Source organism: Gordionus sp. m RMFG-2023, chromosome 2, assembly GCF_954871325.1.
Source record: "Gordionus sp. m RMFG-2023 chromosome 2, tfGorSpeb1-WG-v2, whole genome shotgun sequence".
In the NCBI taxonomy this organism is placed as follows: Eukaryota; Metazoa; Nematomorpha; class Gordioida; order Chordodea; family Parachordodidae; genus Gordionus; species Gordionus sp. m RMFG-2023.
Genome location: NC_088776.1, coordinates 1,311,771 through 1,338,661, shown reverse-complemented (window position 1 = coordinate 1,338,661; position 26,891 = coordinate 1,311,771). Strand labels below are relative to the sequence as shown.

The window sequence follows — 26,891 nt, the reverse complement described above, 5'->3', positions numbered from 1 at the left end:
TCTAATTACCGACAACAATTTTTTTTTTCTAAATAGTTAATTTTCAAAGGTTTATCGAATTTTCCCGATTTTTGAGTTTGTACCACTTTGGGAGCAAATCTTGAAATTTGTAATTATTAAGGTTGATGATCACTTGGCCGAGAAAAACGTTCTTTCCAAATATTTCCCTGTGGTAGACTCCTATCTCGAGACTTCGATTTCTTAGTTCATCTATGTAAACGGGCCGGTATTCCAGCATTTCGTTGTAAATGGGGTTACCGGTTTTGTGCTTGACTCTCGTCTTCCTCTTGGAGGCTCGTGTTCTATCGGGCAACAGGTACACCTTGACGTAAGGGTTGGGGACGCTCATGGAATGCTGAGTTTCGTTAACATCAGATGTGAGTAGCGTGCTATGGGATCTATCGTGATGAGGGAATACGGTGCTCGAGACAGGGGTAACGTTAACGGAGGGAATCGTCTTGGATGTGGATTCTCTCCCGATGTTAGATGCGGAGGTTGTAGGCAGCTTCTTGTCGGAGTCCTGATAATCACTGGCAGACTCGGAATAAACCGGAACTACGCGAGTCGCAGATACGTCGGATCTGGGAGACGTATGGGCTTCCGATAATTTTATTTTAGAATCCCCTTGATCGTCATACTTATCCGCCATTTTATTGCGCCGGCGGTGAGGTAAAGGGGAAGTTTTGCTCAAAAGAACGGACATCAGATGAGATGTGCTAGAGGAGGCTTTTACGGTGGCCTGAGGAATCAACAGGTTTGTTTTAGACATTTCTGATTGGCTTAAAAAAAAATTTTTTTAACATGCATTATTCTTAGTAATTATTCCAGGAGAGAAACATATACTTTAAATAATAACAAAAATTTTTTTTAGTTTGTTGTAACTAATTTTAAATGTAACTGCCGCCCGTAACTTATTACTTTTTTTTAAAGGGGGTTATGTTATCTTGACGCTAAAAAAGTAACTGAATAAAATTTAAGAAAAAGGATTTAACCGCAGAAACGGGATTTGGTTGATAAGGAATTCCCAATGTATAAGATTTTCGAGATCTTACTAGTCATAAAAAATATTTAAAAAAGTATCTAACATTTTAAAAAGTAACTAACATTTTTTAAAGAAGTATTAATCTTCAAATGATATTCCTTTTCTCTTCTATGCGAAAAAAAAAGGGAGAATCAATGAATCCAAAAAAAATGATCATTGCAAGGGGTTTGCTGATGAGATCGACAACGATATTTAAAGCGTTTTCAAATTAAATGTCGAACCGGCCCAATATTTTTTTTACGGGTCGGATCGAACAACTTACATGTAATATAATACGGGTCGGGCTTAAAAACCGGAAAATTTTTTTTAGCCGCCGATCCTTAAAATATACCGACGATTTGTTGTTGTATCAAAATAAATATTTATTTTTAATGTATAGCTGCTTTTTGTTCGCAAACTATAACGTAAATTATTAGGATTTATTTGACTAATTTTTATTGGTCACATTTCGAATAAGGTAATTTGTACAATGTAACTGAATTACTTTTTTTTTGGACGATACTTTTTTAAAAATCAAAGTTACCTAAAATTCAGGTCTGTACATGGTTCTTAGAAAAAGAAAAAGTGGGTAATAGTGAAACCCGCTTGTACCCGTGTAAAAGAAAGGGGTTAAATATACTAACACGCTTATATCGTCGGTCCTATGGGGCGAAGCTGTTGAATTAACGGCCGAGGACGAGGTAGTATGCCTCCTTTTTCGTGCTTTGAGAGAGTCGGAACCGATGGCTCGTTTAAATTTAAATGCCGCGAAGGGTGAAATCGCGCCGGCAAAATGATGGCGAGAGCTCGTCGAGGGCGGGGACATGGTAGATATCCTTCCTCCTATGGAGTGACCGCTATGATTGCTCGGGAATTCTTGGGACGAGGGGGAGACGACTAGTCCGCGGCACTCAAGGATGTGGACCTCGAGGGATTTGTGGGTCAGCTTGTAATGCAAAGCGAGCGAGATCTCGCCGAATGCCAGTTCTAACGTTCTATCACGGCTGTGCGCGAAGCTGTCGAAGCGGGGAAGAATGTCCTGTTCGCCGCTGGTGAGAGAGTCGGTTGTCATGCGGTGATGAGCGGTGGACGGAGGGGAGGAGATCATCCCGCTCGTATGATCGATCCCCCCCAAGACAACGGAGTTGTGTACGGTGGTAACGGGGTATACTCCCGAGTGGCTTAATCTTTTGTCAGAGGATCGAGGGGAAGGTGAGGCTAGGGAGGCACGGGTTGGAGCCAGGGAGGCGAATGCTAGTTCTATGTCGGTGTCGGTGCTATGAGAAGATTTAACTGAGCTGGCAGTGGAGATCTGACGAAGAGCGGACATCTCCGACTTGGCGCGCCGTGTCTTATCAAACTGGTTACCCTGGTCCACCGCGATCTGTTTGCGGAGCGTAGAACGTTTTCCAGTTGTCGTCGCACTGCTGTTTCCGCTTTCCAACGAGGATTCGTAATTGGAATCTTTGGCAGCGGTATTGAAGCGGGTCCTGAGATAATTTTCTTCAGACTTTTTGTTTAAATATATTCCTTCGACGGGTTCCGGACTGCTGGTATCGCGAGTGTCGGATGATTTTTCCGATATTATTCCAAATTCTTTTTTTTTTTGAGGAATGTCGATTCATATATAAAATATATAAACGTAACAGAATTTGATTATAAACATAATAAAATTTGATTAGAAACAATGAGAAAAATTACCCTTCAAATTAACTTAAAATACTTGAATCACGTATTTTAAACACTTTTCAATTTTTAATTTCTTTTATCTAACCTGATAGAGAGTTACCTTCTTTCGAGCCACCCGAGATGGAAGTCTTGGAGCGATGAGAAGGGAACAATATACGGGAGAACAGATTGGTCCTCGGAACACAATGCCCCACTTGGAATTGTTCTGTAGCTTGGGGCATGTTGATCAATTGCTTGATCGAGCTAACGCACCTCGAGGTGGCGTTCTGTATGGACAGGTTCAGCTTATTCTTCATAGAAATAATGGAATCGCTCAATTTGCGTTGATTGCCTCTGGCTTTGTGAGTTTTGGATAGGTGGCTCGGTTGCGAATTATTGTGGGTCATGATTCCGAAATCCCCGCCTGAATTGTCGTCGCCACTGTCATTCTCGAATATCTTGTATAGCGGTTCGGGTAGCGAAAACCGGTAAGGAATTTTGGCGGACCGAGAGTTTGTCGTAGATTCCGAAACGCTGGAAACATTCTTAGATACAGGCTCATCGCTGCTCTTGTAGAGCTTGTTGAATGCGACCAACCTCACCAGGGAAACCTTTCGAGCCCTGGCGGGTAAGGCCAATTTCTCGTTAAAATTTTTAACAAGTGAGTGCTTCAAGTATTTTATCGGCGATGAACTGATGGAAGAAAGTTTTTTCCTGTATCTCAGCGGGATGATAACGTGAGATGACGGTTTGGTCTTAGAATCGGGTTTGGAAGCAGTTATAACTTCTATATCCAACGATTCGGAGTTGACGGGCATTTTGGTAGTACAAAGAGGGCGGATAGGGTGCGAATACGAGGCGGCCTTCATCAAGTAAGGTTGAGAAATGGAAGGGCAATCCGAGGCCTTAGTGATATCGGGCTTGAGGACCATACTAGGAGGTTCTAACATCTTAACCACACCCTGTTCGAGTCTAGGGATCGTGTTGGAAAATAACATATGGGTAAAATAATCATAGTCCAGAGTGAATATTCCCATGGAATTCATAGTAATACCGGCGGGGAATTTAGAAGATACGAGATTTTCCGGATTCGATTGAACTTTGGCGCTCAACCCGATGGCAGTGGAATAAGGATTCTCCTCATTTAGTTCGCAGCCTTTAGCGCTACCGTCTTCCCACCACCAAATCCGCCTTCTAGGTTGTTCGATCGCGGACCCAGATTCACTGTCGAAACTCTTGCGCTTGGTCCCGAAACCAAAGCTGAAACTATTTAGTAATGATCCTTCCGCATCCAACGAGCCTGTCGTCCCTCGGTATAACATAGTGTCGCTGTGAATGGCTTTTATACTATCCCCGATCCCTTTTTTATCCTCCAGGATATCTGGAACACTCCTAGTTTCTTCGATATCAGAAAGGGGCCGGTTTTCTATGATTACGCTATGGCGTGCCTTCACACCCATTTTGGCATCTTCATCGTCCATTTTCTCATCGTCGCCGTAATTCGTATATAGTATGTCCTCCCCTTGCGGCTTTGCGAATTCCTGGACAGGAGTCAATGACGAAATAGGGTCATCGCCTCGAGAGTTACTGTGATTGACGGGTTGACTCGTTTTAACGAGATGGAGATCATTTATGCTGTCGTGGTCCAGGGTGAACGAGATCCCCCCTAATCGTGTTGGGTCGACGTTTGTTAGGTTATCTTAATTGCAGAGTGGGGGGGGGGGATGTGAAGATGTTCATATATTTTTTTTGAGGAGCAAAAGCAAAAAGAGAATGGAATGGGAAGATTATAGGAAAAAAAAAGAAGCTCTTAGCTGAATTCTTTCAAAAAAAAATAATCGCTTTTGACAAATGATTATGGATCCACAGATTATCAGCATGAGTGATTTTATAAGAGTTTAAAAAAAAAAAACAAATTACTTTTTCATGTTCGGTTAATATCTAACTTTTGGTAAAAATTTTCATAGACAATTGGCAGAAGGTTTTAAGAAGAGTCATTTTTTCGGACTCCCGACTGACAGTTGGAGGTCGATCCGCGAGATTTCGGTTTCGGCTGCGCCGATCCCTACCGAATAGTGTTGGTTAAAAAGCTCGATTTGGGTTCGATTTTTCAAATCGGCCCGATTAAAGATTTTAGCTAAAATCTAATATTATTGTTAGCATCGAGATCTGTCAAATAGATGTTCGATCATTTTTTGACAGGTATCAGCAAAATCTTTAGGCTTACACTATGTCACCCGGATTTTTTTTTTCGCGCAATATTCTTTTGGCGCAAAAAAAATATCGGGTTACCCGTTTATTGGCAGAGTTTAAAAAATCCGATGCCGCTTCGGATTTCGAATTTTCCAATGAATTCCCGGGTAAAAAAATTTGATCAAAAAAAAAATCTTCAAAGATTTTCCGTTACTTTTTTGAAGAGCATTTTTGAAAGTTTGATTAAGAGTTTAGAAAAGATTCTACAATTTACCGGTTAACCCAATGACATGTATAATACCTAGACTGACGATTCATTCATTCATTTAAATGCATTTTTAAGCGTCGTCAAAAGCAAATCAGCTGCACCCGCCATTTTGGTAACGCATAATAGTAATTATTCTCATGTTTAAAAAACTACTATTAAATTGAATAACTTGCTTCCTTTAATTATCTCGATGATCCGGTAATTCTTTAAATAAAGTTTGCATCAGTTATAGGAATATATTAGGCTCTCGTAATTGGTGTATCCAAGATGGCGTCTCCAGCTGATTTTGCATTGATGTGTACACTTTTAAATGAATGTCATCGTCAGTCTAGGTATTATATAAGTCATTATGATCAAAATAACGTGATGTAAGCCCGAAGGTTTTGCACATAGGCTGGCAGAAATGCGATGCCCACGCATAAGATTATTTTAGCTAAAATCTTAGCATCTAGCGGTAGTGTTTGTTAAATTAAACTAATTTTAGTTCAACTATAAAACAGCGAAGCCATGTTTTTTATTCAAAAATATTCGAATCGATCCTGAGACTCGCACTCGACTTGGAAGGCTCGATTCATGTTTTTAGCGCTAAAAGCTTGACTGAGGTCACGATAGAGATTGATCAAAGTTAGGACGTTTAACAACACTAGACCCAAATCGGGTCTTTTTAACAACACCAGCAAGGGGTAATATGCCATAAAAAATATCTTTTCTAAAACCTATCTTATATTATTTTTTTAGTGGCGTTAAAACGAATAACAAATTTCGGAAAACGACACCGTACCTATAATAAGGTGTATATATCCTTTTCTTTCAAAATTCTAATTGATTTTAAAAAGCATCTGTCATATATGATTTTTGACGGTTCCGAGCGTCAATATTTGGCGGATATGAGAAGCGATGAATCTTACAAATATTGATGCTCAGGACCGTCAAAAAATGGGAAAAGTTAAATCAGAGGGAAAACTGGCCTACATCCTTTTAACTTTCCCCTATTTGAGGGAAAGTAGGATGTAACTGGATACCGCCTTTATAGCTTTGGTATCCCTATGCCTTTATTACTATTAATCAAAAATTTTCGATATTACAAATATAGAAAAGAAAACAATAATGTCTATAAACAGATAATATAAGATTATTTATATAAATAAATATCGTGGGGATGAATCGTTCTGATGTTTTATTATGGTTTTGAAGATTTTTGATTAATTTGTTGCAAGGTCACCAGAGTTAATTGAGATGGCGTCCCAATGGTATGATATCGTGGTTTCCATGCTGGGTAGATTGAATATTAAGGTAGGAGTTTCGATGGGATTCCCCCCCCCCCCGAAGAGAAAAACTTCCTCCTGCTGTAGTGTTAATTGTGCCGTTAGGATTCTGTCACCGAATAGGTCGAGATGTTCCCGCTGGGCCATCCAGGTTCGCGAGGGCTCATCGGCTGGGTTATCCTCCGATGGGATCCATTTAATATTTTGCGAGACACTGGTGAAGTTGGCTAATCCGAGTTTCTGTAAAATTTGCGTTACGACGATCTCTATGGACAGGGATCTTGATCCTCCTTTCCTACCGTTGACCGTGACTAAGGGCCAATATAGCGCCCATTCCTGCCGCCAACACCTCCTTAGACGGCGGCTCGACAAGTGTCTGCAAATATTCAGAACACTCCTACCAACAACTCGAGCTAGGACGAGATCTAGCGGCCAAGGTCCTAGGAGTCGTCAACCATTATGCATATACCATAACCGGGATGTCTAGGCTATTCTCACCATACTACATCACGATAAACAATGCAGCCCTCACTCCGGTCACTGACACTTACCTCGCCTTCCGAAAGGCTAGCATAATAATCGAGGCAATGAAAGAGCCCCTAGCCCTACGATACTATGTAAATACACCGGTCTATACGGACGCCTCGAACTCGCACATAGGGATTTGTCTATGGGACTCCGAATTCACATCCGTTTCTTACAACGAAGCCTGCCTCTTTTTCAACATCCCTAGTCACGCAATCGGGCATATCAACGCAAAGAAGGTGTTGGCGGCAGGAATGGGCGCTATAATGGCTCTTAGTCACGGTCAACGGCCCATGATTTTTACCGACTCTACTGTGACATGCTACTCTGGTGACCTTGCAACAAATTAATCAAAAATCTTCAAAACAATAATAAAACATCAGAACGATTCATCCCCACAATATTTATTTATATAAATACTCTTATATTATCTGTTTATAAACATTATTATTTTTTTTTCTATATTTGTATTATCGAAAATTTTTGATTAATAGTAATAAAGATAAAGATACCAAAGCCATAAAGGCCTAGGTATCCAGTTACATCCTACTTTCCCGCAAATAGGGGAAAATCGCCCTGGAGAAGAAACGGAGAAGATATGGGGTGACATTTTAGAAAAAAAAGAAGAGATAAAAAACAGAAAGAACGTCGAAAAAAAATGGTGAACTCAGCTGTTAAATGGCTCGATTTGAGCCGATTTTTATAAAACGGCTGACTCCATATTTTAGCCAGAAAACAATATTGCCCATGCCTCGAGATTTCGTTTAATTTCGATGTCCAAACATTTAGTGCCATCTATGAGCAAAATATTCAGGGCTTGCGTAATAGTTTTCTTAATATATTTTTTTTAGATGTAATTTGCAATTACATTCATTTTTTATTTATTTTTATTTAGAGATATTACATTTGTGTTCTTTAAAAGTATGGGATAAAAAAAAGAGAAGTATATCCTTAGTAAAGTCATTTGCTAACAATTTCGAAATACAAAAAAAAAGTATCGTTTTAAATTTGAAGTGTAACATTATTTTTAAAAACGATAGAAGTGTAACATGATAGATTTTAAAACGATACTTTTAAATAGTATCGTTTTAAACTTGAATTGTAACATGATAGATTAAAAACGATACTTTTAAATAGTATCGTTTTAACCTTGAAGTGTAACCTGATAGATAAAAACGATACTTTTATATTAGGTCGCGTATCACAAAATGGCCATTAAAAATTAAATTATTTTTTCAAAAAAAATAATAAAAGTTTCAAAATCAATTGACAATAATGAACTTCGCAATACAATTTTTTTTTTATCGATGTCCCAATAATACCTAAGGACTGACGATGCAATTCATTAAAGGCGTACATCAGTAAAAAAAACAGCTGGGGACGCCATTTTGGTTACCCCTGACGCAAACTTTATTAAAGAAATTGCCTGTTTCGTCGAGATAATAAAGATAACAAGTTATCAATTTAAATAGTAGTTTTTTTTTAAACACGAGAATAATTACTATATTATGGGTTACCAAAATGGCTGGTCCAGCTGATTTGCATTCAATGACGCTTTTCAAATGTAATATTATGAATATACCTTCAGTCTAGGTTATTATTATTCGTTCAAATCAATATTTAAAAAAAATTTTCGGGATATTATTTTCGAGTCAATGATCAAGAATCATGTTTTCGGGGAAAAAAAATTATTTTTCTCTTTCTTCTAAAAAAAAAAAGAAGATTAGATTAAAAGTTTGTTTTATATCACGTGATACAAAAAAAAATCGACATTTTTAAAATAAATCACTATAAAAATGAGAAAGAAAATTAAATAGTGGTATTAGGAAATGGGAGTTGCTTTATTCGACATTCTGTTTTTATATAAAAATTGAGTTGATATTATGACCTACCACCTGGTCCCCAGATATACCGAATTTGAAATATGTTGTAACCGATGACATATAATAATAACTTAGGACTGACGATGGAAAATCAGATTAAAAGATGTACATCGATAAAAAAAAACAGCTGGGGACGCCATTTTGGTTACCCGTGATAATCATTATTTTAAAAAAACATATTTTAAAACGAGCGGCAAATTTATTCCCTATATCCAGACGCGAACTTTTATTAAAAAAATTACCTGATCATCGGGATAATAATAGTAGATTTTTTAACATGAGAAATAATTACTACACGGGTTACCAAAATGGCGGGGTCCAGCTGATTCGCATTCAACGACGCTTTTCAAATGCCTTATTATGAATGCATCGTCCAGTCTAGGTTATCATCATATGTTTTTACGCCCGACCCGCTTCTTATTTCCTAAATCCTTTACTCCTTTTCCCAAAATCTTCAAAAATCCATCATTCCAGTCCCCGGGCGATGAGTAAGAGGACTCCGCCGTAGTGTGACGATTTTATTTTCTCCGACCAATCACGTGTCCGAGCTCAAAAAAAAATATCGCGCAATATTTTTGGCGCTAACTCGACATTGCTAAACTATGCCACCCTACCCTTTCAAAACTTTTCGGATGCATTATGTCTAAAGGCCGAAATTTAAGATGAGGGTCGAGATTCGTTTTACAGCTGATCAAATTTATTTGATATTTTTTTAATGGGGATCGATTCCCTTTATTTTTTAAATTATAATATGATTTTTAAGGAAAAGTTCAATCAGCTGTTAAATAATAAGCGGTATGGATTATAGACGATTAAGCCAAAAAAAAGAAGAAGAAAATCAGCTGTTAGATTGAGTAGCGCAAGTGTCCACCCGTCAATTCATGTCTCTAAATATTTTAAAAATAGAAAAGGGAACAAAAACATATATGAGTTTTAAAAAAGTTCGATCAGCTGTATAATAACCCGCCCCAGGGGTAAATCGGGATCATAGAGATTTAATCGAAAATCAGCTGTTAAATTGAGTGGCGTAAGTGTCCATTCTCTAAATATTTCAAAATAAAAAAAGGAACAAAATACTAATAATTTTCTACAATAAAAAAAAATAGAAACCTAGATCGATGTTGGGAGTAGGGTTTGAGGAGTGGAGAGAATATTTCCGGTTCGTAGGATTCTGATAGAACCATTCTCCTGATCGACAGGCGTAATCCCTTTTTTTTTAAAAAAATTATTTATTTGAAAATTAATATAGGACAAATATTTTATTGATTTTGTTTTTTTTTTATATATAAAAATTGCGGGAAATTAATCAGCTGGGCTGGTTTGGATATTTTTTTTTAAAAAAAAATAAATAAGCTAACTAGGACCCCAACCAGTTGAAATCACGTGATAAATTCTCCTTCTCGAAGGTCTGCAAGACTTCCGTTTTTTTCGCCTAATAATACCTAGACTGACTATCCATTCATTAAAAGCGTACATCGACGGAAAAACAGCTGGGGACGCCATTTTGGTTACCCATGACGCAAACTTTATTAAAGAATTTACCCGATCATCGAGATAATGACGGAAGGTAAGTTATCATTTTAATAGTAGTTTTAAACACGAGAATAATTACTATTATATGAGTTACCAAAATGGCGGATCCAGCTGATTTGCATTCGAAGACGCTTTCCAAATGCATTATTATGAATGAATGCATCGTCAGGTCTCGGTAGTTATTATATGTCATTGATATATATATATATATATATAATATTATAATTTCAATTTGGTAGTGCCCATCCAAAATGAAAAATAAACGAAATACAATTTTGATATGTTAATACATTAAGGTAGTAGTGGCTATCATTTAACCCCGTTCCTATAAAAGTAAAAATAGTAAAGTTAAAATAATATTTACAATTTTTTTTTTGTTAAATTAAACAGAAACACTTAATGAAATGGTATGTGATAATACAACAATTAACTTCCTTTTTATTTCTTTCCTCCCACGAAAAATGAAGGAACTCGACAAAATGCAATCAGTGAAAATGGTTTTAATAATTTAAGTGATAGTAAGGTAGCAAAAAATAATGGATATTATAAAGCATTTCGATTATTTTTCGTTCTTTCTTTCTTTCTTTCATTCTTTTCTTTCTTTCTTTCTTTCTTTCATTTCGATTATTTTTCGTTCTTTCTTTATTTATTTATCTTCCTTCCTTCCTTCCTTCCTTCCTTCCTTCCTTCCTTCCTTCCTTCCTTCCTTCCTTCCTTCCTTCCTTCTTTCCATCCTTCCTTTCTTTCCTTTCCTTCCTTCCTTCCTTTCTGTCTTACTTTCTTTCCCTCCTTTCATATTTTCTCATTAAAATCGATCGTTTTCCTTCCTCTTTCTCCAATTCCTCTTTTTTTGTCATTATTATTTTTATTTTTTTTTTTAAAAAAAAAAACAAACCATTCAAAATTCAAAAAAAACCGAACATTAAAAAGTTTGTCAATCCTTTTTAAAAAAATTTTTTTTATAGTAGTAGTAGATTTTTTTTATTCTCTCTTTTTTAATTTTTAAAATATCAAGAAAACGCCATTAAAAAAATATATTTTGGTTATAAAAAATAAAGATTTTTTTAAAAATTTATTATATTTTTTTTTGAAAAAAATTTTTTTAATGACTTTCAAAAATCATTTTTCGGGACAAAAATATAAAAATTTTTTTAAAAAAAAAATATGGCTTCTTGCAAATACGAGTTAGAGGTCTACAATGAGCAGGGGCAAAATGGCGTTCTTAATATCAAACATGAGGTGATCGATTTAAAAGGGTGAATAACTTTGGCCGAGTGGTTAACTGTTAGAGGTCTAAGATGGGCGGGGCAAAATGGTGTTCTTCATAATATAAATTCGCAAACATGAGGTGATCAACACATAAGGATAACTAACTTTGGCCGAGTGGTCTCACTATTCGAGGTCAGCGATAGACGGGGTTTTAACCCGAATGGCCGCCCATCCATTGTTTTATGAAATATTTCTAACCCGCCAACCGCCTTATGTTTAAAAATCTTTTAGCCCCCCCCCCCCCACCTCTTCCACTCCGGCTAGCGGAATTGATGGGCGAGTTGAGATTCGCACTTCGCGGGTTTGGGATAAAAGCTCGCTCCGCTAGCCTGGTTAAGAAGAAAAAAAATAACGAGCTGGGCAATTTGCGAGAAACATTTTTTTAGGGTCCAGACCGGATAGAGAATAATTTTACGGTTCGTCTTTCGGGTCTGGCCAAAGTTTTACGGTATAAATTAACGGGTCGGTTCAAAACCGGTTCGGTTTTAATCAATATAATATCGTCGAAAAAAAAGAAATTGCGTCGATCACCTTCCCATCCAATAAAATTAAGATATTTGGGAAATGATCTCGAAATCGAAAGAAAAACAATGGCGGATCTCTTGAGGGGTGGGGGGGGCGGGCGGTTTCCGGGACATTTTTGACCATTTAACCCATTCCCTTTTAAACCCGTCTGTTATAATATTCCAACTGTTTATAATCACGCCAATCCAAATCATAATCATTTTTTTCGCATTTTGGGTAGAGATCCATTTTTTTTTTATCTTCTTTGATTTATACGTTAAGGGGAATTTGGACAAAAAAAAATTTTTTCCTAAATTCAAAAAATAAAAACATATGGTATTTTCCCTAGCATCTATCATTCGCGACGCGAAAAACCCCGCTAGCCGATTTTTTTTTAAAAAAAATGGCTTCTAACTCAATATTTTAGCCAGAAAAAATAATATCGCCCACGCCTCAAGATTTCGCTAAGATGGGTCCGAAACCTTTTGTGACCATAAAAGTAAAATCGTTCAAGCTCGGATATCATTTTTCCGCATAAAATACGGACTTAGCCGTTTATAAAAAAAACGCGGCTCAAACGGAGCGATTTTTGAATCGCTTTACCTGATCGCTTATTTGAAAAATTTTTCGGATCGAATTTTTATCATTTTTCCCCGAAGGATTTATTATTCGATTCCTAATCATAATAATGGGATAAAATTTGTTATTTAAAAAAAAATTCCGGATATTTTGTCGGTTATATCATACCCGATCCTATAACCGATATTAGAAACCGGTTCATAAATTATTATTACGAGTTAAGATATAATTTGTATTTTAAAAAAAAATTTCGGATATTTTGCCGGTTATATCATACCCGACCCGATATTTTCGGATATTTTGTAGGTTATATCATATTCGACCCGATATTAGAAACCCGATCATAAATTATTATTACGAGTTAAGAGATAATTTGTATTTAAAAAAAATTTTCGGATATTGGTCTTATATCATACCCCTAAACGATATTAGAAACCGGTTCATAAATTATTATTACGAGTTATGATATAATTTGTATTTAAAAAAAAAATTTCGGATATTTTGCCGGTTATATCATACCCGACCCGATATTTTCGGATATTTTGTAGGTTATATCATATTCGACCCGATATTAGAAACCCGATCATAAATTATTATTACGAGTTAAGAGATAATTTGTATTTAAAAAAAATTTTCGGATATTGGTCTTATATCATACCCATAAACGATATTAGAAACCGGTTCATAAATTATTATTACGAGTTATGATATAATTTGTATTTAAAAAAAAAATTTCGGATATTTTGCCGGTTATATCATACCCGACCCGATATTTTCGGATATTTTGTAGGTTATATCATATTCGACCCGATATTAGAAACCCGATCATAAATTATTATTACGAGTTAAGAGATAATTTGTATTTAAAAAAAATTTTCGGATATTGGTCTTATATCATACCCCTAAACGATATTAGAAACCGGTTCATAAATTATTATACGAGTTATTCAGGATATTTGGTCGGTTATATCATATCCGACCCTATAACCGATCCCGATCATAAATTATTATACGAGTTAAAAGATTTATAAATATGATAAAATTTCGGATATTTTGTCGGTTATATCATATCCGACCCGATAACCGATAGTAGAAACCGGTTCATAAATTATTTCCACTAGCAAAGAGATCCAATATAGGCCACGATTAATTAATCTTTATTAAGCAACAACAAAAAAAACGTATATCGATCATATATAGTAGATTTTATTTTAGCTCATTATTTTAATTTTATATATTTATAGATATAATATATATAACACCAATTATCTATAATTATATAATGTTGTCATTAAAGGGAAAAATTTTTTTCGGATATTTTGTCGGTTATATCATACCCGATCCGATAACCGATATTAGAAAGCGGTTCATATATTATTATTTTGAGTTAAGAGATAATTTGTATTTTTAAAGAAAACTTCCGGATATTTTGTCGGTTATATCATATCCGAACCGATTTTAGAAACCGGTTCATTAATTATTATCGCGAGTTATAGGCCACAATTCATTCATCTTTATTAAGCAACAACAAAAAAAAACGTATATCGATCATATCTAGTACATTTTATTTCAGTTCATTATTTTAATTTTTAACACCAATTATCTATAATTACACAATGTTGTCATTAAAGGCAGAAAAAAAAAATTTTTTTTTTATCGCAGAGGAAAAATGGAATATTATTTTTTTTTAAATTATTTTCTTTACAAAAAAATAATAACACGTAAATTTATTATTTATAAATTTATACTAAAAATTACCTTTTCTATCATTTTTGTAAACTATTATCCATTCCCTTTTCCGCTCACGTGACCCGGCACCTTCCCCCCCCCCTCAGCAAATTCTGGAATTCTAAGCTTTTCTTCCTGGGCTTTCTAACATCTTACAACGCGCATCAAATGACATAATAATAATACCTAGCGAGGTGTTCGTTAAAAGAGTGCATCGATGAAAAACAGCTGGGGACGCCATTTTGATTACCCGTGATCTATATTCTGACGCAAACTTTTATTAAAATAGTAGTTTTATAACATGAGAATAATTACTATATGGGTTACCAAAATGGCGGGTCCAGCTGATTTGCATTCTACGACGCTTTCTAATGCGTTATTATGAATGCGTCGTCAGTCTAGGTATTATTACTATGTGTCATTGCCATGCATACACAGTTAGGCGCGAAATTCGCGCCGATGTATATAAAAATAGCATATATCGTATAATTTGTCGCGAATTTCGCATAACTATGAATGAATGAGGGAGAAGGTTAATAGATTTTAAAAAAACAAATGCGGTTCGAATAGCACGAAGGGTTATCGAATAGAATTGACGGACGATTCAAATTTTTATCAAAATCTTATTATAATAATTATCCCGAATTATTCGAATAATTAATCGAATATTCAAATTATCCGTCGAATAATCAAATTGTGGAATTAAACAATTTCGGTTTTTGTATTCGAAAAGAGCGAATAAATTTACTATTCGGATTCTAAATAAATCGAATATTTGATTCGTTTTCGAAATAGGCCTACATCGGAAAATGATGACTATGAGGATGGACTACGTTCCTTCCATTCTTTCCTCACACCGTTCTTCTCCTTCTGTCATGATTCCTCCATTTGCAGTTGATCCCCCTTTCCTCAATCAATCTAGATCTATCTATCATACCAATTATTATATAAATGATCTTGATTAAGGTGTCAGAAACGTCCGTCATGCTTCCCCTAACAAGATACTTAATTTTAAAATTTTCGAGGTAAACGGTGAAACGTTCTTGCAAGGAATACGATAATCTGGATAGGTTGCCCATTGGATGCATCGAGCATGATTCCAATATTTAGAAAAAAACACTAAAGGACCTTATATCAGCGCTCTCCCTCTTAACCCCTCTCCCCCCTATACGCTAAGACCGACCTGATGACTAAATTTAAAAAATGGATGCGGACTAATGTATCTTGACTAAAAAAGCCCCACCTCCACCCCACCGAAGTTATTTCAATGAGGCACCTGACTCGTTAGTGTCAGAGGCAGAGTTCGAAATGCTATCTAAAATTGATTTCTAAATTTCTTTTTTCGAAAATGTTATATATTTGGATGATTTTAATTTTAAAATTATAATTTTTTTATAAATAAATCTTTTGTGAATTTTAATGCAAAACAAAAAACAAAAAAATCTTTCATGATTTTAATCAAAAATTTAGGAGGAGAAGATTTTTTTTTGATTTTTTTAAAAATAAATCTCTCAATTTTCGATATTCCTAGACTTTTTTGCTGCTGAGGGCTCTTGGCCAAAAGGAGATATTTGACACCTAATTATCATTTCTTAACTATTAAATGAAGTTATAGTAAAATGTACAAACTTAGTTTTGTACCAGGATATTCTTTCAATTTATTCTTAGACTTTTTGGTTGCTGATAAGAGGGCCCTTGCCCTAGAGAAGATATATATCATTTCTTAACTATTAATGAAGTAATAATTATCATTTCTTAACTAATAAAAGAAGTACAGTAAAATGTACAAACTTAGTTTTGTTCCAGAAAATTCTTTCAATTTTTCGATATTCTTAGAACTTTTTGATTTGCTGGTAAGAGGGCCCTTGCCCTAGTGTAGATATATATCATCTCTTAACTATTAATGAAGTAAATGAAGTATATCAAATAGCAACTTAATTTCACGAAAAAAAATAAAATCGATATATACACCAAAAAAATAAAATAAGAAATTTGACAAATTAACGGGGGAATATTCTGAGATTTAATTATATTTTTTTCGTTTCGATCTGACACGCCTTTCAAATTTAGCGGAAGCGTTTTTCCATAAAGCGTTTCTTTAGTTTAAATCGGAGCGGATAACGCGAACTTTAAAATTCGAAACGCGTTATTTGAATCGCTCGTTCATAGTATTTTTTTTTCACGCCCCATCCCCATTTTTGTTCCGCCATTATAATTATAAAGGATAGTTTCTATTCTATTCTTTTCATTTCTTTCTCTCTTTCTTTCTTTTCATTTATTTTTTTCGCTATGTTTTATATAAATTAAAGGAAAATTAATATTATATTTAAAACTTAGATTGTGAATTTTTTTTAAAGCGTTCTTATAAAAAGCAATTAATGTTTCCACCGAATTAATATATATTATTATTTTTTTATATATATATTATAACAGTGTTCTCGTTTGAAATGAGCTTAGCTTTTAGGGGGGTGATTAATTCCCAAAAAAATGGGATTATGGAGGGATTTAAAATATTCCATACAAGCGAGAGAGAATTTTAAAAACAACTTTTGATTTGCCACAAAATAAAAGGAACGTGATTGGACAAAATTTAGGGAAAGAGAGAGATTTCGACCGATATTTTTTTTTATGATTTTACCATTCTCATCATTCCCTTAGCCAGAAGGTCTTCCGTTGAGGGAAGCGCCCAAATGTTTGCTCTCGGAGACCAATTAATATTAATTTTATATGTATATCGGAGACCTGCAGGGATACCATTTAAGCGGCCTGACCCGACCCGTCCCGGCTCGACCCGGAATTTCTTTATCAAAGATCTTTTCGGTCCGGTCCGGGTTATATATTTTTAGGCCCGACCGGATTTTTTAAAAAAATATATTGTATAGGTTCTGACTGATATATATATATGCCATTAGTAAACATAACTTTTAAAGGGGCTTACAAGTTTGATTGGCCGAAATAATGTTGTGATGGATTGGGGGCCCTAACCCTTTAGAACCCGTCACCATAGGCTATTAAGCTAATTTTAATAAAAAATGGATCTAGATACAGATACATCGTCTAAAATAATATCTAGATACAGATATTTTGATCAAAAATCTATCTAGATACAGATACAGATACCACATTTTTATATCTAGAATCCTTTAACAACTCTGAAAAAATAGAGATTTTTAAGTCTTGAAGTCAGAAGCAGAACTAATATAGAAAAAAAATTAAATTTACTCAAAAAAAAAATGTTCTAAATCTAATTAACTGACAAGTGAGAAATAAAATTGAGTTTTATAAATTTCATATTTATGAAAAATATAAATCTTGGCTTCAAATTAATATAATATATCTTTTCGGATATTGGGTGTCATAATGTCGGATGTATCGGCCGACCCCGCACGATATCGATTATCGGGCCAAAGTATCGGATCGGCTAAATAATGTGGCATCAGCTGATCTTCGTTTATTTTACGATTTTAAAATAAAATCCCTGCCCGGCCCTAACCCAGAGGTATATAATACTAATAATATCAATCGCTTTTGATAAAAAAAAATAATTCTTATTTTTATGAAATCTGATTGGCGGAGAGAGGATTCTTCCGGTCTCCTCCCGCCCCAAGCCATTGACGATTTTAATTTTAACCCCCATCCAAATTTCTTTTAAACCGAAAGTAGTCTCTAGATAAAGATACGAGAAAGCTACGAATTAATATGACACAGGAGACCTGTAGAGGTCAAAATTTTAGGCCAGGACCGAATTCCAGGTTTTTAAAAGTCATATGTCATTTTTTCGGTCCGCAAAGTTTGCAGGTCTTCGGTATAAAACAGCTAAATGAACTAATGTCGGCTTCTTAATCAAAAATTTTGGTTTTTTTTTTTAAAAAAAAATTATTAATTTTATATTTTTACATGAGTTTGTAGCACAACACGCAAACCCATCTATCGAATGAGGGTTGTCGATCAAAATTTCGCGCGTTCGACGAATCGTAGTCCCCGCCAAATTGTTCGGACCCGAAATGGCTAAATCTTCGAGTCAGATCCCTGAGGAATGTATGATCATTCTGGAGTTTTGCCTCACCCACGCCATTCGCGAAAGTTGGGTTCTCCTCCTCGTCGTCGATGTGGCCGTTGAGGATTGGTGAGCCCTTAAACTCCGCCGACTCGGGGTAGTCTCGTTGGGCGACGTACGCCGCGCCTCTCCCGTTGGTGGGTAGGTAATAGTGGCGGCACTCTTTGCAAACCTTAGCCAGGCACCTGGGGCATATCGCGCCGGTATCGAATATGTAACCCAACCTTTTACGGCATCGCCTGCAGGATCGGTCGCCATCCGCTCCCGGTCTAAGAGCCCCCCTCACCTTTAGGCGCTTTATCTCGGCCTTCAAATCTCTTTTTTTTTAAAAAAATAAATAAATATTGTAGTTAAAATTTAAAATTAATTTTAAATCTAGCCGTGTCGTTAAGGGCCAATTCCCAATTTTATATAAAAAAAATGGGGTTTGGTCCTGGCGGTTCCAGATAGGCTAAACCCCAGCTGGTTAGACCCAGGGGGGTCGGTCCAAACCATCTTACCTCCGGCTAGGTCGGATATAACTGTAAATTGCTAGTAAATCCCTTATAACTATCGATTGAATAAGTAAGTTTATTATAGAGTTTTACAAAAAAAAAGCTTAAAAAAAATGCAAACTCTTCTGGGTTTCCTAATGGTATATTTCGTAGACCATTAATATATATATATAACATATCAATTTATAAATACAAATAAGTTTAATAAAAATATAATTGGTATACAAAAAACGAAAAACAATTATTTTTCCTTCAACCTTTACCAACCAATTAACGACTAAATTAGATTTTTAATTTAAAGTTATTAAAACAATTTCTTTGCCCCTATCCTGTCCAATCATTTTTATCTAAAAAAAAAATATAAATATCGGTGATTGGTTGGTTTACTTTTGAGATTACATTTTTTTTTCCAATATTAATTAGATTCATTAATAAATATATTATTAAATTTTAATATAATAAAAATCATTAGGATTTTAGATGAATAAAATTAATCTTTTAAATCAGATCACACACACACACATATATATATATTATATTATATTAATCCATTTTTAATATATTTTTTTTCCTTTCTAATTTGATATTAATTCAAAAAAACTAAATTTTCCCAAATAATAATTTAATTTGGCAAAAATATAGGGTTATATTATACCAAAAATACTTAGTAAATTATTAGTAATTATTTTCATTTATTAGATTAGCGATAAACACCTCTTTTCACGCCTTAGTGCCTTTTTTTATTATGTAGGAAACCTTGGGAAAATTATGACGATTTCTAATTATTATTATTATGATGATTATTATTATAAATTTTATTTTTGATTATTTAACGAATATTAAAGATATTATTCGTTATTATAATTATTTATATAATATTTTTAATTGATGTTAGATTCCTTTTTCTGGTTGGTAAGCTCCTTCAATCTCTCTCTCTCTCCACTTTATGTTATTCATGCATGCTATCTCTTTTAATATAATTTATTATACTTCTACATATTGGATCTAACTTTATGGCCCCATTAACGTTTGCCCCATCATTTCCATACTCTCAACCTTATTTCCTACGTAGTTCATAGGCCTTCTCATTGAACAAGAAAATATCATCTATCCCATATAATAATGATCTTTCCAAAATATATATATACATATAAATAGTCATTTTCCTCTAAAAGCTTTAAAGGCAGAATTGTTAAAGTAAAAGCGATACTTTTTAAAGTAACGGTAGCTAATAGGAATAGCGGCATCGGTAGCGGTAACGCGCTCCTATCTAGAAAAAAGTAATCAAGCAATGAGCTATATATATATAAAAAAAAATTCACTTTAAAAATTTTATTTATAATTTTTAATTTTTAAATTTATATTTTAAAAACTTGCTTTATAAAATTATATTTAAATTTTATCGAGCAATTTTTGAAATTATAAAAAAACTTCAGGAAAGTTAGAGATAGACATGGGAGAGAATTTTGGAGAAACAGATGATAAACCACGTGATTCCACCTAGAAAAATTGATACTCCTAAATCCTCTTTCCCTTCATAAAATTTAGATTCATAAAATAAGCCAAGCATTCAACCCCCCCCCCCCCAAAACTCATTATAATAATCCATCCTTTTTCTAAATTTAGAATGTCCCACACCTAAAATTTCTAGATAATATTGGTGTGGTAGAAGAGCTACGTCAGATCAATGATTGACGGTACATTCATTAAAAGTGTACATGAATGAAAAACAGCTGAGGACGCCATTTTGATTACCCGTAATCATTATTAAAAAAAATATTTTATAAGGAGAGGCCAATTTACTTCCTATAACCTGACGCAAACTTTATTAAGGAATTTGCTCTGATCATCGAGATTAAAGGAAGCAAGTTATCAATTTTAATAGACGTTTCTTGACATGAGAATAATTGCTATGCGGGTTACCAAAATGGCGGGCTCCAGCTGATTTGCATTCAACGACGCTTTTCAAATGCATCATTATGAATGCATAATCTATGTAATTGCATCAGATAGATCAAATGTAATTAAAGCTAAATCAGAAACCAGGTGTTTCGCGAAAAAAACTAGCTCGTAAAGTGATAATCCATTTTAAAATTTCCTTTTGTCAATTAATCCTCTTATCTGTCAATCTTATTGCATCATCACTTCGGTACCGAGATATCCTACCTAACCTGTTCGCAGAATTGGCGACGAGGACTTTGGTACAATCATCAAGGAATGAAGGAGTCTTTAAAATTAGATCTTTCGGATGTCTATTGCATCTGCGCACAACAGATATTCGATATCAGTGTTACGTATTCAATATTTTATCCAGAAAAAAATATTACCCTTGCCTGAAAGATTGGTCTAAATATCTATTAGAGAAAATCTCGAGGATTAGGACTACACATTTCTGGATAAAATATTGAGTTAGAGTTGGGACTCATGAAGTTAAAATACCTGATCTCATATAAACTTAATTGGATCCAAAGAGAAGCTAAATGAGGTTAATCGGTAACGTTGACTAATTCTAGAAACAAAACGAGGATTCAATTCTAAAAAAAAATACTCAAATGCTACTTTGCACACCCAATTCAATTAAGCTAACCATTCATTTACATCATATTTTTGAATACTTTTTTTCACCGCGAATTCGCGCTAACCGTAAAATAACAGGGGGTTAAATTCTCTGTATTTTTCCCCTCAAACCCGGGATGGATTGGTTATCCGAAACCGAAAACCGGCAACTATCCGTATTCACCGGTTTTAATATTTATTTAATTTTTTTTTATAAAATAATCGATTTAAATAAGGTGTATTCGACCCTAATTTTAGGGGTGGGTAATAAATAATATTATATTATAAATTATCTATCGGAAACCAAATAAATTTAAATATTTTATTTAATATTTAATATATCGATTATTTTTTACCTATTTTTTCAATAAAAAATAAAATTAATTATATTTATTTATATATATAATTAATATATTTTTTTTTGATTTTTCATTTTACCTTTTGGATTTAAAAATAATATAATTTTTTTATATTAATAAATAAAATATATAAAAAAATATATCTAAATTAATTTTCGAATTAAAAAATGAGAAAGAAAAAATAAAAGGGGGGGAGGGGAAATTTTTTTAAAAAACGTGACAAAATAAATTAACGAAAATTCAATATGATTTCTACTTTCATCCCTCTTTTTAAGGGTTCGGTCGGAATCGCTGGTTTTTGATAGAGCCATAAAATGTAAAATATAAACGCGGAAAAAATGACTCCCTGGCGTATTGGCTGATTTTTTTTTGTTTTTGGCCAAAAATAAGGTTATTTAGATTATTCAAGGAAAACGTAACTGATCGATAGTGATGCTAAGTCTGTCGCGGGAGATGGGCTGACAGTTAATCTTAAGATAGCCTTACTGTGACATTCATTGAAGGGACCAATGAAATCAGGAGGAATGAACCCTGACCGGTCCGAAGATTCAAGGCATCTCTAACCCTAAGCCAAACTTATTTCTAAACTCAGCATGATCACACTAACCCCCGAACTAAACACCCCCTTAAGATTGTTTCAATTCCTGTTTTTTTCATTTTTTCAGCCAATTAAATAGGAGAATTGTGGAGGTCTTAGGGCTCGGCCATTTCTCTTGTTCTTAGTTTCTTGATAAAAATACCTTTTTAGTGACTGACATTATTTTTGATGATTTTTCGACACCTTTCAGCATGTAATGTTAGAATGTCGCTAACTCTAGGGAACTTTTCTAGCAACTCTTCATATTTATAAAAAAAAACAAATTCAATTTCTTCAATTTCTTCCATTTCACATTTGTATTTTATAATCATTCACATAACCAATCGATAACTAATAATAAATAATCCCATATCAATATTTATCAATAATTTTTCGATATTATTATTTGAGTCTATTATTATTATGAATTATTTGTCATTAATACTTTTTATTTCTACTAGTTTCTATTAATACTTATCATACATCATACAAAAATAAAATATTAAAAAGGCATGGGAACATACAAAAATATTATATTATTATTTTTGATTATAATTTATGGACATGTTTTGTGGTTTATTATATATATATGTATATTCAAATAATAGCAAAAAAAAACTTAAAATAACCATTAGCAAATTTAAAAGAGGTATAATTAGGTGGTGGTAAAAATCGCAAAATATTTTTCTTTTCTCTTTCTTTCTTTCATTCTTTCTTTTAATTTCGTAAAAATCGTGAAATGTCGCATCCATATAATAGTAATAATAATTTAAAAAAATGAGTGCTAGCGATTTGTTGCCTTTACGCTTTTGCGTCAGATAAGTCGCTTCGTTTAAATCCTATTTTTTGAGCCGAAGGCGTCGACAAGTCTAAAGGACGAGGCAAATCAGCTGATTTGACATACACACAAATACGAATTCTCGTAATATTTATCAAATCTATGTAACTCCACTCGAAACATCCAAAATCTAATTTTATGTATCAGTAGAACGATACCTTTGTGTACAGCTCCAAAAAGCGGGAATAGGGGGGTAGTAACAGTTATCCTTTACAAGACCGGAACAGTTATAACTATTTTTTTTTAGCTTGAACCGATTCGAACCGCTAAATGAAAAGGCTTTTAAACCGGTTCGAAGTCCAGGGAATACCCTAAATGTTTCGAAAGATTATTAGTTATATTTGTGGGCGCAATAAATAAATTAAATAATCTGTAGTGGCTTTTGTGTAAGGGTCTCGGGTGACCTTTCTCTGCACATAATTCTAATTCTTTTCATTATGCGAAAGAAGTCCAACCCGGTTTATAAAGGTTCAACTCGAACGGATATTACCGAAAGCATAACCCGTTATTTTTATCCAAACCGAAAATGGCTACGGTTCGAATAATTAGAGTTGTTGATTTGAGTGGCCAGATCAATCTTTCGGGTCGGTTAGACTTTTGGGTTCGATGGGAATTCGTCTCCTAAGATGGAATGAAAAATCTTAAAAAATGGGGTGGGGGTTGGCGAAGAGGGGGGGGGTTATAGCTGTGATATTTGGAATTGGTGAAAAGATTTCTTTTTGAATACAACAATAAGAAGCCAAAAATTTTGATCCTCCTCAATTTTGACCAAAAAAAAAATGAAGATATCGTATATCAGCTGATCCGATAAAAGAAAATATATAATAGGTATGGGTTTTTTGACCCCCCCCCCCCAAAAAAAAACAACTAAGAAAATACTTCTGTTTCTTTACGGAATATAATTAACACATGGAGATATCTTTGCAGCATTCATAGATATTTAAATTTATCGTGCAAATGGATAAGAAAAATTTCTTCGTCTTTTCTTTCCTTTCCATTCCTTCCCTCCATACGGATTTTAACGAGAGTGGATGGGAGGGTGGGGGGGGGGCTGCCCTTTTTTCAAAAGACAGCTGGCTCACTACTTTATTACATAATCTATCTTTGAATTTATTTTATCTTTTTTTTTAAAATAATATTATCATAATTATTATATTTATCGATAAAAAATTCAGGTGCTTCTTATATAGAAAAATAAAATAAAATAAAATAAAGCCAATTACAACAAAGAAAAAAATAAATAAAATAAAACCAAATTACAAACAAAGAAAAAAAAAATAAAATATTATAACACGTTCAAAAAAAAAAATTTACATTACAAAAAAATAATAAATTATCTAATTCAAATCAACGAGCTATTCGTATTCGAAAATTTCGGATAAAACCAGTTACGGATAACGGATATTTTTTTATTTGAATAAAACCCACAAGAAAGCATAAATCGTAGTTGGGTAATGCCACTCTAATCTATAAGGCGCGTTCGATAAGCAAGAAGACGATTTACAATATATGTCCCACTATGCCCCCACCTTTCTATTCCATTTTTTTTTAAAAAAAATGTTCTTTATTCTTTCGGTCAAAAGGAAGAAAAATAAAAAAAAATATTAAAATAATGTAATAAAAAAAAATTAACATAACGATAAAAATCAATATTTTATTGAAAAAAACGAAATAAAATTACAAATACAATATTATAATTTATTATCTATACAATAGATAGTAAAAAAAAAAAGAATAACATACCGAACGTCGACAGTTAAAAAGCAATTATTTATTTTAAAAAAAAACTTTTTGTTTAGAGGATGGATATGTCAAAGTTTGCTCAAAGAAGTTAATGATGTGTAACATGGTAGGTCTTTTTATTTTTAAAAACCTGCTTTTTTTAAAAAAAAATAACTGATAATGGCGTAATATTATTCATCCTTAATTTGTGTAAAGGCAATAATATTTGTTGTAAAGTTTAGCTTGCAATAAATTTAGATTTATAATTCCTATCTTCCTATTTTCTTCTTTTTAAAATATTCTAAGATAATAAGCGTAAGAAAATTATATATTAATTACATTAATTTGACCTAAGTATAACCCAATTATCAATCTTATTATTTTTAATTTAATTTGCATTTTAGTGGATTATATTTTTAATGCCGATTATAGTTATTGTGCATTTTATAGGCTAGCTTAAAATGGTTTAAAAAAATTCTTTTGTTAATTTTGTATAAATTGTTGATAAATTTTTTATTTTTTTTATACTTTTTATTTATTTTAAAAAAAATGATAAAACACTAAAATATTAAAACAAGTATAAAAGATATGTAAAATTACTAAATAATATAAAATAAATATATATATATGTTATAAATATCGAAGGCTCTAAAAAGGGCTTAATTTTATCATGAATATGTACCTAAAAAGTAAGTATAATTGTGTTTAAAAATTTATAGCTGGAGTTTTTGTTTAAGAAATAAGGAATATATGTTAAACTGGAATTTGAACGGGTCCAATTAGGATAAGGCTAACCATATATTGGAGCACCTACAGCCAAATTTTTCAAAATAACAATAGTTTAAGAAACAATTTGCTCCCAAATTAACGATAATTTTTGAAACTTAATAATAACTTTAACTCAAGTTGCCCCTTAAAAAATGCAAGATACCTATAAATAAAATAATAAACAGGGTTAAATTCATTCAAAAAAAAAATAAATGTTTGGAACTGGAATCAGAACTTCTTTTATATAAGTATTTTTTATTGTTTAAAATGGTGTTTGATTCCTTTTAATTTATTTATTGTTTAAATTTTTTTTGATTGCTTCGTCAGAATTAGAAGCATTGTAACAACATCAAATTTAGGCATCTGATCCTGCCTTTCAAAATTTTTGGAACCAGAAACAGTTTTTAAAAGAATATTCATAATCAAGACCCTATAGAGTCCATATTCAAATCTCTGAAAATAAAACTACATAAGTGCCAGAATCCAGAATGAATAAGATAAATCTATTAAATAAGAGAAAATTTAGATTTGCATATAGGTTTTTCAGTAATTAAAAAAATACTATTGTTAATATATATATTTTAAGGTAACAATTAATGAAATCTATAAATATTAATAGGATCAGGGGATGTTCAAAATTTTATATATTATAAAATCGTTTTAATTAATTTTATTGGCTTACACTAATCTTTGTGAATCTTTCCTTTGCAAATCGGCATTCCTTTTTAGAACATTTAGAATTTTATCTCGTTCTTTTTCATCAAGATGCTTTAGATCAAGAACTAGCATTTATATTATTACATAGCGCTAGTTTCTTAAACTTTTCCAAATTTTAAATTTTTGTTGAACCGAATTTATTAAAGGTGTATGAGATCAGCTGTAATAGTTTTTATTTTTGCTAACAATAATAATAGTAATTATTAACTATTTTATAGGTTTAAATGCCTTTATTTGAAAATTAATGGTATTGTTGTGTTCGATTAATTAAATAAATTTTACTCATAATAATAATAGTAATATAAATTTTATATATAATCCTTGCAATAGAAAGAAAATGTGCCTCGCTTTATCATGGATTTTATTT

The 26,891-nt window shown here is 33.1% G+C and overlaps 1 protein-coding gene across 3 annotated transcripts; it reads right to left on the bottom strand.

Annotated features, from left to right (window-relative positions):
- Positions 1–26,644, bottom strand: LOC135925373 (uncharacterized). 3 transcript variants are annotated; one of them, XM_065460653.1, is made up of 6 exons: positions 26,490–26,644; positions 18,334–18,810; positions 9,934–10,031; positions 2,796–4,388; positions 1,666–2,617; positions 1–779 (listed from the first exon to the last, which is right to left on the bottom strand). In XM_065460653.1, the coding sequence occupies exons 1-6, from the start codon at positions 26,594–26,596 to the stop codon at positions 44–46; spliced, it is 3,963 nt and encodes a 1,320-aa protein (XP_065316725.1). In that variant the 5' UTR covers positions 26,597–26,644; the 3' UTR covers positions 1–43. The 3 variants fall into 3 exon arrangements, with proteins under 3 accessions (XP_065316725.1, XP_065316726.1, XP_065316727.1); XM_065460654.1 differs by having other exon boundaries at positions 2,811–4,388; XM_065460655.1 differs by lacking the exon at positions 26,490–26,644 and adding an exon at positions 20,198–20,219.
- Positions 26,645–26,891: the final 247 nt, after the last annotated feature.

Bases quoted from the DNA above. Each gene is read 5' to 3' on its own strand.
- LOC135925373 (XM_065460653.1), bottom strand. From the start codon at position 26,596: ATGCTAGTTCTTGATCTAAAGCATCTTGATGAAAAAGAACGAGATAAA. The intron at 10,032-18,333 runs GTAAAAATATAA...TTAAAAAAAAAG, and splicing joins GTGTTGTGCTACAAACTCAT to GGATTACGCCTGTCGATCAG. The intron at 2,618-2,795 runs GTTAGATAAAAG...AAAAAAAAAAAG, and splicing joins AGAAGGTAACTCTCTATCAG to AATTTGGAATAATATCGGAA.